The sequence below is a fragment of the Amyelois transitella genome, chromosome Z, assembly GCF_032362555.1.
Source record: "Amyelois transitella isolate CPQ chromosome Z, ilAmyTran1.1, whole genome shotgun sequence".
Taxonomy (NCBI): Eukaryota; Metazoa; Arthropoda; class Insecta; order Lepidoptera; family Pyralidae; genus Amyelois; species Amyelois transitella.
This window is the reverse complement of record NC_083535.1, coordinates 9,711,140-9,725,295: the sequence shown is the minus strand read 5'-3', so window position 1 is coordinate 9,725,295 and position 14,156 is coordinate 9,711,140. Positions and strand designations below refer to the sequence as shown.

Genomic DNA, 14,156 nt, shown 5'->3' with positions numbered 1-14,156 from the left:
CGACATTGGCCCTTAGCTATATCGGGTGAAGCGTTGCCACTGTCATACCGAGCTATTAAGCTTATATCAGTCATGCAATAAGGTACACTATACATACATTTACTAATAAACGATGTGATTATACCATTTAAAACATCTCTTATTTACTTGTCTGTCGTTCGTCGATGCCTACGTTTGGAAGTCAAGCGGTTAACTTTGGATTGAATGCCTGGATCTATATTGGCACCGTACGAAGTCGAAATATCACTATTTTGAATTGAACTTCACTCTCAATCGTTACTTTGAAAAGAGCAACGTTGGTATTTGCAAATAAAAAATGCAATAATACTTAACATTTATGTTAATATTGTAAAAGAATAAAAAATACATTAACCGGTAACAGTAACCTACAAATAAAATAAAAACATTTCATCATGTTAGCAATAACATATAAGAACTTCACCTACATTTAACTGAACTAAATTATTCGGTGTTTTTTTTAAATAATTATACGTACAACTTCCGTCGTACCGTATGTACCGTATGACCTGCTTCAGGCGTAGACAATGTGACGTAATTTTTTGTTCCTTATATCTGTTTAAGCAAAGTCTAGTGGTCCCTGATGAGGGATGTGTAATTTATATAATGACACCTCACATTTTTTCTTGAATTTACTTAATATACCTACTTGTACTATAGGTACAATATTTAAGTTAACACAAGTCTTATTCTTACGTGTATTCACAATGACTAACTTATTTTTATTTTTAAACTACTTATCAAAAAGCTCAATATTGAATACTTTAGAATACAAAATACTTCAATTTTATCTAAGTTTCATCTATAAAGACATTTTTTAGTTTCAAAATCTAACAGGTACTTAGTTTTCCAAATAAAATACAGTCAAACACGTCAGCTGCTCAAAATTGTTTTACAACGCTCGAAGTGATCTGTTACAGCGTCATAACTGATTACGCATATCACGACACGATTATTACATTACAATATCACTTAATTAATTACAACTACTTCAAATTCGCATTTTATCAGTCAAATGCACTCTAAATTCAATCAATTTAAACAAAATATACACAAATAATGTCACCATTGCTTCACACAAGTACACGTTCAGTTCACGTAAATTTCATATAATTTCGTCATCGTAATTGTGCCATTATTTCTTCGATTTCATCGCAAGATTTTTCGTGAAATCTGTTCTTGTGGTCATAATGTTCCCATTTTAGTAATGCGTCGTACAGGTTGTCGCCAGGGCTTTCCGTTTCCTGTAGGTCTTTAGCGCCCACCACGAAGTAGTTCTCATGCAGGTATCCTAGGCTCACGGATTCCTGGAGCAGCATGAGCGTCCTGTTGAGCTGCGCTTCGGTTACTTTCGAATGCTGAGTACCAGCGTTTTGTCTGTAATCTCCTGAAAACATTAAAATATGATTTTAAGCTTGGTATGTATTACCAGCAAAAAATAATACAATATGTCATTTTTCTTTTTAATCTCAATCAAATCCCGTCTAACTGTATGCACCATTCTGTCTCTTTCTAATCGGTGTAATTAAAATCTTCTAAGGTCATTGTCCCGTCTGAATCTTGCTTAAGTGCGTTTGCCACATTAAGTAGAGGATAAAATTGTGCCGTGTAGTTTCCAGCACCATTAGAAAAGGACCACTTCATCTCTTTCCCATGGATGTCGTAAAAGGCGACTAAGGGATAGGCTTATAAACTTGGGATTCTTCATTTAGGTGACAGACTAATAACCTGTCACTATTTGAATCTCAATTCTATCATTAAGCCAAACAGCTTAACGTGGCCTATTAGTCTTTTTAAGACTGTTGGCTCTGTCTACCCCGCAAGGGTTATGGACGTGATTATATGTATGAATGCGTGTATGTATAAAATTAAGGAAGGTGTGGAAACCCTGTACATACTTCTAGTATTACATGTGGGCAATATGTTTGCGAAAGAGGTGATTTTTGTTGTATTTATTGGTCTTAGGCCATCACATATCGACATCTGATAAAACTTTTTATTTAGATTTCTGTGGCCCTGGGTCCTATATAACCTCGAATTTATTACAACATTTGCAATAAGTGGATTCACACCTTCATTTTATGACAAATTCGCCATAAGCGAACATTACATCAATAGCCAGATTAGCCAAGCTCGGTCTACAGTGCTGAATAAAATTATATCTTAACGATTTATTTGCGTTCCTATGACACGGTACATGAACCAGATAAGATATACATGGTCGGCTTCACTTCATTACTAGTTATCTCTGAATATTTTCAGAATGTTATCACGCTGACCGTATATGTTTATAAGTTTTTTATTAGAAGTTTACCATTTTGATCGAATGTATTGTTATTAGATTTGATGAAAAATGTCTTGATAGTTTTTTTTTTATTGTATATTTATACTGAGCCCATTAGAGAAGTTCTGGCATGGGCTCAGTATAAAAATACAATAAAAAAGAATAATATAAAAAATCATGCCTTTATCCCTTACGGAGAAGATAATAATATAATAACAGTTTCTAAGTTTGCTGGACGGCTTCGTGATGGAATTGAGATACAAATAACAACTGTATCCGTTTTTATTTTCACAACAAGAATAATTTAAATAAACAAAGATTAGATCAGCGTATATATAATAAGTACATAAATACGAAGTTATATAAGTATAACTTAAATTATTGACTTTATGTGTGACGGTTGTGAATGGATCGCCTAAAATTAAGTTTTTCTTAATTGAATTTTACGAAAAAAGAAGCAGCTGACGCACACTGTTTTTCTACGCTGCTAGACCAGCGTAGAATCTTGCAATAGATGAATGTGCCGCTTATCCCTTAGTCCCCTTTAATGACAGCCACGATAAAATGACGAACAATTGATATCAAATTAATAGTTATGCTAGCTTTGTATTTCCAGTTGCATACTATCTTTACACCCTCCAAAGGTCAGAGTCCACGAAAGTTTTATAATTATTGAATGCAATTTGTATTTTTTCTAACAGTCTACTGGACTGAATTTTTTGAAATGGCTAGGTACTTTTTCTGGAATTCCCACGGAAGCGACGCCTAGTTCTTCATAAAATAACTGAGAGGAGTAACAAACAACATTATTCCATTGTATTTTATCTGTCATCGATCAAATGATAAGATTGAGCAAATATAATTGTATTTCGAGATCTACTGATGAAAAACAAATTATAAGTAATGCGATATCTGATTAGAATAAAAATGGCACGCGCAACGAGGCTATCTCGTGATAAAAAATAAGTGTACCAGTCAATATTATCGGGAATTGATTAATTGATAGCTTTATCGAGTTGGCGAATTAGTAATAATTTATAACAAAAATCCTCTTAGGTATATTAAAATACTTATCCCGGCTATTATTCTTTATATAAAACGCGATATCGAACCCTGACTGACCTGGAGTTGAACCCTGTGGTTGAACCAACATACATACATATAATCACGTATTTATCCCTTACGGGGTAGACAGAGCCAACTATGTAACAAAGACTGAAAGACAAGGTTCAGTCCTTCATTCACCCAAACATTGAGAAGTTACGAGTATTTTGTTCGTATTATTCAAGACAGGTTTGAGGCCAGCCGCGTTAGCCTAATTAAATATTTGGCGACCACGCAATGTTTAGTTACCGCAGGTCTTTGAAAGCGGTCTTTATTAAAATCTCGGTAAATTACACAAGGCGTGCTGGCATTACCGTGTTGTTGATTTTAAATCATCGTTAGCGGAGATTTGTTCACAGTTTTGACACTTCTTAATTCTACGATGCTCTCGAAAAAAAAATGAGAGTGATTATCTGCTTTAAGGCATTCATGTTAATCTACGAATGCTTACGTTAATCTATTCATAGATTCACATAGTACATTCGTACCGTGTGGTTCCCGGAATTTAAGAACCACTGGGGCCACTCCATCTCTTTCCCATGGATGTTACGAAATCCATGGCGACTAAGGGAATAGGCACACATTCATCTAGTGCAAGTTTCCATGCTCATCTGGTGGCGAAAAGAAAACATATTGTGTCCCAGCATTTGTTCTAGTACAGATTGTAAAATCTATCAAGGGAATGGCTAATAAACTTGGGATTATTTTAGGTAATGGACTAGCAACCTGTCACTTTTGGAATCTCCATCCCGTCATTAAGTCATTCAGTTGGACATGGTCTTTCAAACTTTTTGAGACTGTAGGCGTAGTCTACCCGCAAGGGATAAAGACGAAGTTAAATGTATGTAATTATCTAGTTACTTGTTTCAGAGGAGATCGATAATCGTAACAGTTCTATTAGTATCGTGTTAATACGTGTATTATCCCCGTTATGGTTTATCATACCCAGAACACAAATAAACCATAGATATGTAGATAAGAGTGTACGAACCAATAAATCCGAGGCCGATTGTACATCTATTGTAACCCAAAGTGTGAGCTCCTTCCACGCTCCAACCTCGGCCTTCGTAAACTCTGCCATCATTGCCTATCAAGAAATTATATCTGAAACAAAAGTTTTCATAACACTAATTAGGTACATATTGAAAATAATTAACAATAGCACAGAGTCTATGGACATAGGTCAAGATGATGTTAGAATAGAATAGATAAATTTTCAAAATTGAATACAAGGTATCACTTATTGACGTCACATCACTTAAATCTAATTATAACTACTACCGCTTCCAAAGCGCATGTGTAGAAGAAGCGGCGGAACAAACTACACTGCAGCATTTTCATCGGACGTCAATTTACAAATATAGATCTCTTAAATCTAAATCGTGTCGTACATAACGTGTGCATTATTAAACTTCGAGGGCGTGGTATTCAGTGTTACACTCTTCGTGATCAGTTATCACAACTCTGAGTATAGTAAGACAACTGAACATTGAGCATCTCACCTGAGAGGTGAAGACAATATCAGGCCTAAAATAGAGTTCGATGAAGGCATAAATATATGACGTCTTTATACCTTACGGGTACGACAGAGCAACAATCTCAAAATGAGCAAAGGTCAACCTGATAAACTACTTACGGTATATCATATCCCTTCTGGTTAATAAAGTAATGCTGCAAATTCCTCAACTCTGCGGCGCAGTTGGTAAATGTGTAGCAGTCCGAACCCACCGTGTGCTGGACTATCACCAGCTTCAGAGGCTCGTATTTGTGGGTAAATAGAGTGTAGTTGTACGGCTGAGCTAGCCACATCTGACGAGTTATGTTCCATTCGTGTGGTGCTGAAAATAGATCATTTTAATTGGGTACCCTGTAAGTAAGTTTACAAAACAGGAGACTGACTAACTTATCAACGCATAGCCCAAACCGCTGGGTCTAGAAATAGCATAGCATGTCAGTCCCTTTATGTGGTTTATGGGAGCTCTAAGAAAGGATTTTCCGCAAGAACGGAAATTAGAAGGGATTTGAATTTTACCCTGGTGGAGTCGCGGGCGTATTTTACTTTGTCATAATTTCAATTGTTAGAAATGTGTGTGTGTCTGTTCGATTTATCCATATTAAAGTAGAACTAAACAAGGATGTAAATAAGATTTAGTTTTTTTCCAGGGCTTTATAGTGCTTCAACTCTGATTCTTCCCCACGAATATTTTAAATAAGCATACAGGTTACCTAATTAATAATCTGATAGGACAGCTGAAGTAGCTTACTTGATACTATCTTAACAAATATTATATAGGCAAAAGTATGTTTGTTAGTTTTTCACGAGATATCTACTGAACCAATCTTCCTGAAATTTCCCGTATTTATGAGTATAAGTATAATAAAGAGTCTGAAGAAGGTCTGAAGAAATAATGCAACGGGATTTTTTTAATTTCTCGTGGCATTATTTCCCTAGATTAAAGGTTTTCGAAAAACCTGTGTATTCTTTTGTAGGTTGCGCTATTAAGCACGGGCGAAGCTGAGGGTAAAAGCTAGTTCCTAAAAAATGTGTCTAAAGATAAATCGACATGCAAATAATATTTTTTGATACTAATCACTCTACGTGCCTATCAATTAATTAAAAATACAATAAAAAAAACATAATGATCCTACAAATGAAAACAAATTGACAGATAGGGAGATTAAAACCTTCTCTTACCCACGTCGTTGGGTTCAGTGTCCCTGTGCCTGTGAAGGGCGAAGTATGTGACCAGCGTGATGCAAATGATGAGAGCGGCTAAGGCCGCCACACACGATATTCTTTCCGTCCTTGTTGTACTTTTCAGGAGTGTGCAAAGGTAAGATGACATCGGCAGATCTGAAAATAAAGGTGTACATGAACTCAATTCCATCAAGCCAAACAGCTTAACGTGGCCTTTAAGTCTGCATGATTGTTGGCTCTCAAATAATCTAAGGTATTAAAACGTGATATGTGTGTATGAACTTGGCCAATACCTGGAGTAATATGTAAACATAATTTTATCAAAATCGTTTCAGGAGTTAGGGCGTAATAGCGTAACAGACAGATTTTCTTGTTCGATCTTTGTAGTTTATATATAGGTACTTACAGGTACTGAGGTACAGCGTAACATATGCTAACTAGAAGTACACCCGCGGTCCTGACGTTAGGATGGCGGGCGTACCTATTTTATTTAAAATCTTTACATAGAAGGAGATACACAGATTTTTAGGATAGCTACACTGAGGTACACATCAGGTACGTTTTTAATCCAAAACAGATATTTAAATCCGTGAGGTACACCCGCGATTCTGACACACATGTTTATTTTCCGCGGGAATTTTGGTATGTCCTCTTTTAGTACACCACATAAGAAAGCTAGATACGAAATTTCAAGTCTGTAGACCCAGCTGTTTAGGCTCTACGTTGTTAGTCAGTTAGTCACTCAGTAACGGAAGAATCTTAAAATAAAATGTCTCGTTTATCCTAACGACCTCTTCGTCATCAAAATCACGGGGAATCACTTGCGATCAATAGTTCGATTACTTAGCGTCTTAAATATGTGAAGAACAAAAATCCAAGGTCGCGCAAGGTGTTTTGTGTCCTTTAAAAAGAACACGACTCAGGCTTCTGTGTTAGTGTACACACTGTCATATCTATAGGTATTATATCACTAATAACATCCATATATTTATTTTTTGTAAGTAATACATAGGTAAACTCAAAAATTAATCGACCGACTTGATGATATTCGAGATATAGACAAAACCACTTTTTTCTGTAAATTTCCACGGAAAAGAAGCACTGTGTTAAACTAGTAAATGTAAAAGTGTGTCTTCTTGACCCTTATCCACTTTATTATTAATTAATTACTTAATATTATGAAATATTAAATACCGATTGTACATCAGATAGTTGAAAATTTCAGAGTACTGAGAAGGATTTATGGTATCTTTTTCAACCCGGAAAACACAGCTGTACCCTTGAAATTTACCGCAAGAAAACTCCGTGATTGAAGTGACAGACATTCGTGCAACCAAATCTTTAGAAATAAATAAATATATACGGGACAAATTACACAGATTGAGCTAGCCTCGAAAAGTAAGTGACGAAAAGTGTGTTACGAAATACTAACTCAACGATACTATATTTTGTAATAAATACTTATATAAATAAACGACCCAGGGCAATCAGAAAAAAATCGTTTGTCGTCATCCCCTGGCCGGGAATCGAACCCGGAAACTCGGGTGTCACAAAAAAGCGTAAATCGGAATAATACACATACATAAAGACATATCGCAATATTTCCCCTTATTAAAGAGAGGGCTCTAACAGTCTCGATGCTGGGACTTTTATTTTCTTATTTATTTTTTAACGAGCTTCCGCCCACGACTTCGTCCGCGCGGATGTCGGTCTTCGCGTAGATGGTTTATTTCTTAATTTTGAGTAACTCGGACAATCGCATCTTGTAATATCTATTGGACGCAAATACGGCAGCATGTTTCGATGTTTTAGTAAGAGAAAATCGCTTAAACTGAAAAATTAAGATTTTTTTTTCTACGTATTTTTCCAGGATAAAAAGTATCTCATTTTATGCCAAGGATAATAAGGTATAATTATATCAAGTTTCATCGAAATAGAACCGTTAGTTTTCACGTGACGCCTGAACATACAGACAGACAAAAATTTTTTAATCACATATTTGGGTTTGGTATCGATTCAGTAACACCCCCTGCTATTTATTTTATCAATATTTTTAATGTACAGAATTGACCCTTCTACAGATTTATTATATGTATAGATTTTTAACGTGTAAGCAAACGCCACTGAAAAAGCTAGAATAGAAGTCTACGACGTAAAAAGTCAGTCAATGTGGTCATTTTAAAGAAAATTCTCACTAATATGAACTTTGTATCGCTTCTTCTCCACTTTAGCTTTATGTACGAGGTTTTATCTACTTTAGATAAAAAGTAATTATCGACGTCAAGAAAAGATAATAATGTACTTGTTTGCTCAAAATACAGATTAAATATTTTTTTAACGGAGATCTAACCAACAAAGTACAGCTAAGAGTCCTGAACGTCGCAGAAGACTGAAATTTGGCAAGCATGTTCCTTAGGAACTGTTGTAGCGGCTATGACAAATTTCACATGTGAACAAGAAATAGGGATTTTGACAATACGCAAGCTTGTGCTCGTAAAGTACGTTCAGAGTAAAATGGCGTGTAATTTAATCGGTTCCCAATTTAATTAGGTCAAAACACAAGAAAATAACAAAAAATAAACGTAAGCTACTAAACGTTATATTGACGTTTTAAATAATAAGCATTGTATTCTACATTATCATTTATTCAGTCTTTGTTTTATGTTAACATGTTCGAAATTAATCTTTATAAATATACACATAAAGGTTTTTACATAAATTATTATCTACAGTAAAGCAAGAAATCAGTATGAACCACCTTTGTAACTGCACCCAGTGAATTATCTAACTTAGGTATTTGTAACATATCATTAGTAAGAAAATTTCGATCGCATTGTAACATGTAAGTTCTTATTAGGTCGTTCTTATGTTATTTTATCTGTAAGTAACTTATAGGAGTATACCTAATGAATTAATGACCCATAGTTTCCACTACAAAAGGCTCAAAAATGTAGTTAAATATTGTTTTGAGTTTTAGATTAGCCAGTTGTACAATCTTGACCTCTCATATCAATTACGATCAGATAACGTGGTATTTTGTTTATTCTTCGAGAAAAGTAGAAATAATAATATGATCAAGTTACCAACTAAAGACACACGGATGATAAAGCATTGTTACTATGTAATAAAATTGCACAGAAAATTAATAACAGACGCCGAGAAGACGACTTATTCTAAAACCACAAGACCTTTTGCATTAGTCATTGTCTATTGATGAAATTGCATGAAAAGGTGACGTTCTGCCCGAACAGACAAGCTATGCCAAAAAAAAAAGCTTGTGATTCATTATCATTTGCACCATCCCATCCACTGTTTATAATAATTTGATTGCATTTGGAACCTACATAATGTAAACTATACGCATGTGCTTATCACTTAGAGAAAACCCAGTTTATCATTGTTGGACCTCAACGGAACATTCATATTATGAATGACTAATAGTACTCTGAGGAAAATATACATTTTAATGCAAACAGGGAAAAGCAATCGCTGTATCCTTGCATTTTAAATTGATCATAGGTACTATCCATACAAGAGAAAAGATTCGTAATGTTTGTAAATTTTGCCCTCGGGAAGAAGGCGTAGGTACCTTGCTAGATTTATGTTTGTATATTATAAAACTATCGTCATCGTGATACTGATATTATGCGTGACTGACAAAAATATATAACTGAAACTACAAGACGTTGGAAACTGACATTTTTGGATGGTGTAGGGAGCACTTAGAGGATTTGCCAAAATTTTCACGGAAAAATGGGTCATTGTAAAGTCGCGGGCAATAGCTATTATATTATTATATAATGAAATAGAAATACAATATTTTACATTTTTGGAACCTAAGCCCGAGATCGCGTGCAGAATATTCAACGCGCCTCTATTTTCCTCATCTATATCTGGCCTATTCAGCATCACTTACTGCATTAATTGCTCCTCATTTCGTACCATCTGTAAGAAGTGCTGATGTGGTTTTCGCCTTATCATTTCGGTAAATTAAAAGATCTTTCAAGTACATGACACATTCATTCTTCAGCTGGGGTGCTGCGTATCTCATGGCAGAGAAACAAAGTCGAAGTATTTACTATAGCTCCCAGGGCGACGTGAATTAGAGCGGGAGAACCAGTCTTCTTCGTGGCATAACATTTCACATCTCTCTTTAGGAACTTTATTTTTCGAGAAACAACCTTTAATCTTAACACCGGGTCCGCATTCATTCCGGTAAACATTTATTTGCATCAGTTGAGTTCCAATGCGAGAAACGATTCATCTGCTTCATGATTTCAGGTCCTGGGCTTACTACGAACGTGGATATTTGACAGAATCCATAAATGACGTAGTCACGATGCAAAATTTCTTCCTTCACCAGAACATCGAAAAGTATGTTCAAATGCTCGAACTGAACTAACTGGGTTGTATCGTTTACGTAGTTTCCTAAGAACATGACAGTGATGCTTCTTGAGTTCCATAATTTCACCATAGCGGGTTTAACATTAGCTCCTCTTCCTTCAAAGAGTAAGCCATCAGCACTGATGAGGTAGTTAGGACCTATATCGTCGTAATCCCTCCTGAGATGGTCCTGTTGTATGCTGAGCATGCTTTCAATGCAGGAGTACTTGTCGGCGCAGGATTTGGTGGCGCTGTGGCCAATGATAACGTTTCTGATGGGCAGTTGGAGGAATTCTACAGCGTACGGAGGCATGGCCTGCCAGTCACCCCGCCGGAGATACCACGGCTCCTTTAGACCTAGCCAAAGGAAATTTTATTTCAATTAACTCATAGGAATTTGTTAGAACACTTTGAATCAAAGTATTTAAAAAATTATGAATGCATAGTTTACGAATGAAAACTAATTTTAACAATTAATTAATATTCGTTTTGGTTGAAATCGGTTCAATCCTTGGGCCTAATAGAAAAATAGATTTTGCATTGATTTTAAGTTTGTAAACGTAATAGTCTCAATTGTAAGTACCTATATCTAGCCTGGTCTGTTCTTTATACAGCGCGAAATAGAAGATGATGAAGGCCAGAGCGCAGGTGACCAGGAAAGCCCAGCACACAAATACTGCCACGCTACAGCGCAGGTGGCGACTGGACGGTGCCGACACCAACTCTAGGCCCAGGACTTGGCCTGAAACCAATAATACAACTTGAGTTAGAGTTGGTGTTAAGGCACAGAAAAAATATTCCACTTAGCCTCATCAGAAATACAGAAATGTGCGGCAGAGCCGATCTCAGGGATCATTTACACAAAAATTTTTGCCAATTGCTCCATTTATAGATTTATTTGGGCATTTCTAATCAGTACAAATACAGTAATCGAAATGGCTTTTGTATATTATTGAAGCCGTAGTAATCTTGATGACGGTGGTAGCAGAATGAGGGATAATAACGACGTATACGTTTCATTCAAATACGAGTATATCCGTCATTACAAAGGTAAGATAAAGGTAGCCTTTATTATTTTAAAATTGTACATTTATTAAAGGCAGCTATTCTAAATCCAGTCAGGGTGGGTAGCATTGAAGGTTGACCTCGTAGATAAGATCTATAAGCCTTCCATCACTTAGGTAGTTTATTTGACGTGTGGCAGTGGCAACCGTATTTTGGTTTATACGTAGTTAAAGAATATAATTCCCATGCTCTGTAAGGTATGAAAGCAGTTTGACTAAGTAATTATGCAAGGAGAGATAATGGGAACTAGCGACAAATGGAAAAGCCAGGTCATGTGTACTCTAAACCGACAAAAGACGAACGAACGCATGAAGAGATCTATATGTGGATGACGCTAAAGTACGAGTATGCAGAGATCGTGGCAAGTGGAAAGATGTACGTCCTTACCTACCGCTTCGGAATACAGATGTAATTAGTACTAGCTTTTACCCGCTGCTTCGTCCGCGCGAATTATGCGCCACCTACAAAAGAATACAGGTATTTGCCAATTCCACGGGTACTATAATTTTTACGGTGATGAAAACGTAAATAACTTTGTGATTTCAAAATAACAAAAATATAACAAGAGACGTACAAATAAACTTACTTTCGCATTTATATAATTAATTAGGATACACTAGTATGCTCTGTAACGATGAGTAGACAAAAGTTTTTTAGTTTGAGAGAGCGAACTTAAGACATGTGCTTTCTCGCTCGCTATTCTGAAGAAGGGGTGCGCATTTTGACCATGATCCTGGTTTGGTTAAGTCAGGTTTTTATACGAAGCGACTCACTTCTGTCCTCAGCAACCTTTGCAGGGGAAGCTGAGTAATATTGGATCATAGTGAAAGCTGTATTAGATGAATGTACCTTTTTCCCTAGTCACCTTTTACAAAATCCATGGGAAACAGATACGAGTGGTCCTATTTTAAAAGTATCGGCAATCACACGACAAAGTTAAAAAGTTGTTAATAAGAGAAATAAAAAGAAGAACTACTTGTAATGTTTTTCCATAAACTTGGGATGATTCTTTTAGGCGATGGCCTAGCAACCTGAAACTTATTTGAATCTTAATTTCGTCATACAGCTGAAACCGGCCTTTTGTATGGTATTTTTTTTTTGTTTTTGTGTGAGGTAGTATTTGTCTTTCACTTTTTTTATTATTATCCACACCACACATTTAAAGTTATTAAAATGATTAAAGAAATTTGAATAATAAAATATAGGTGAAAGATACAGTTTTTTTTAATTTTATCGCATTTACTTTTATTAAAATAACTTTAATAGCTTATATCTATAAAAATAATGCAAAAATTATAATGCATTCATATAGGAAAATATATCACTCACGTTCATGTCCCATTAATTATCTTCAAACATCTTTTACGTAAAAGAATAAAATTATGAGATGACAGGCTTAATATTTTTTATTATATACACGAATATGTAAACTAATATTTTTTTTATAATTTATTAAGCTGAGAAGAATATTTCCGTATATGAGACTGCTGTTGAATTTTATTGGAAAATAAAATAAATATCACGAAAATACAAATACCCAGTTTAATAGACAAAGTTAATCTAATGGTGAAATGAAATATTACACACACACATTAAATCGCAGGTTGCACTCAGCTAGTGAACATTAAACAAATACTTACATGAAAATATGACACAAAACATGCAAAAAATACAAACTTAGCTTATATTGAAATAAAATCGCACACGCAAATAGTACAGTGCCGCGAATATCGTTGCATCTTTGTTTTTAACTCTACAAATACAGAGACAGAAGACGCCATGTAAACAAACGTGAGGAAAATCGCACGGGTTTTACCTTTAATGACTTCGCTGCGGTGAACTGTTTGGTTGACATTGTAGATCTTCGGCCCGAGGTGGAACTGTGGAGAATTGGTAACATTTAACGACGCCACATTGGGTATGTCGGAGACCCGGAGTGAGGAGATGGGGCTGTTCTCCATCATCACAACTTCGGAGCCAGCGCTCGACCGACCGGAACTAGAATCACGCCACATCACGCTGAGTCAGTACACGTCAAACACACTGTGCTGTCAGACCACTACTAGTTTGTTCATAGATGTAGAATTTCCGCGCGCCCGCCAATTGATAACAACTTTGATTGGCTTTGGGTTGCCTTATTAATAAATGGAAAAATGTTTTTTTTTTAATGTAATTATAAATGTTGACTGTACCTATATTGTCGTGATTAATTGAGGATTAAGAGCTGGTGGTGAAATTGTTATGAGAACCAAATACTGTACCAATGATTTTTATTAAAGTTACTTTGACATTACTTTGACAGCTATCTGATCCGATGCACTTATGGTGAAGGAAATCATCGTGGGTTTACCTCAAGTTAACCTACACATTTAGGCTGGATGTATTTAACCATGACCCAATATGGGTAAGATTCCTCTGCAAACGTTGTGGAGGTCAAAGGTGAGTTGCTTTGTGATTTTTTACGAATTCTGTTTATTTATTACAGTTTAGCCTTATTATATCGCACCTCCGGTGCGACACTGTCACTTATGCAAAACTTGCAAAAATGAGTTACATATGTAATAACTCTCCTAATGCTTCCCTTAACTTGGTGCGATAACGTTA

At 35.7% G+C, this 14,156-nt stretch overlaps 1 protein-coding gene across 2 annotated transcripts; it reads right to left on the bottom strand.

Annotated features, from left to right (window-relative positions):
• Positions 1–322: 322 nt before the first annotated feature.
• LOC106134017 (peptidoglycan recognition protein 1) lies at positions 323–13,616 on the bottom strand. Of its 2 annotated transcripts, XM_060953864.1 has the most exons (5): positions 13,369–13,616; positions 6,102–6,260; positions 5,043–5,244; positions 4,398–4,510; positions 323–1,405 (listed from the first exon to the last, which is right to left on the bottom strand). In XM_060953864.1, exons 1-5 carry the CDS (start codon positions 13,565–13,567, stop codon positions 1,137–1,139), a joined length of 942 nt encoding a protein of 313 aa, XP_060809847.1. In that variant the 5' UTR covers positions 13,568–13,616; the 3' UTR covers positions 323–1,136. The 2 variants fall into 2 exon arrangements, with proteins under 2 accessions (XP_060809847.1, XP_013189417.1); XM_013333963.2 differs by lacking the exons at positions 323–1,405; positions 4,398–4,510; positions 5,043–5,244; positions 6,102–6,260 and adding exons at positions 9,379–10,844; positions 11,071–11,229.
• Between the last annotated feature and the right edge of the window lie 540 nt (positions 13,617–14,156).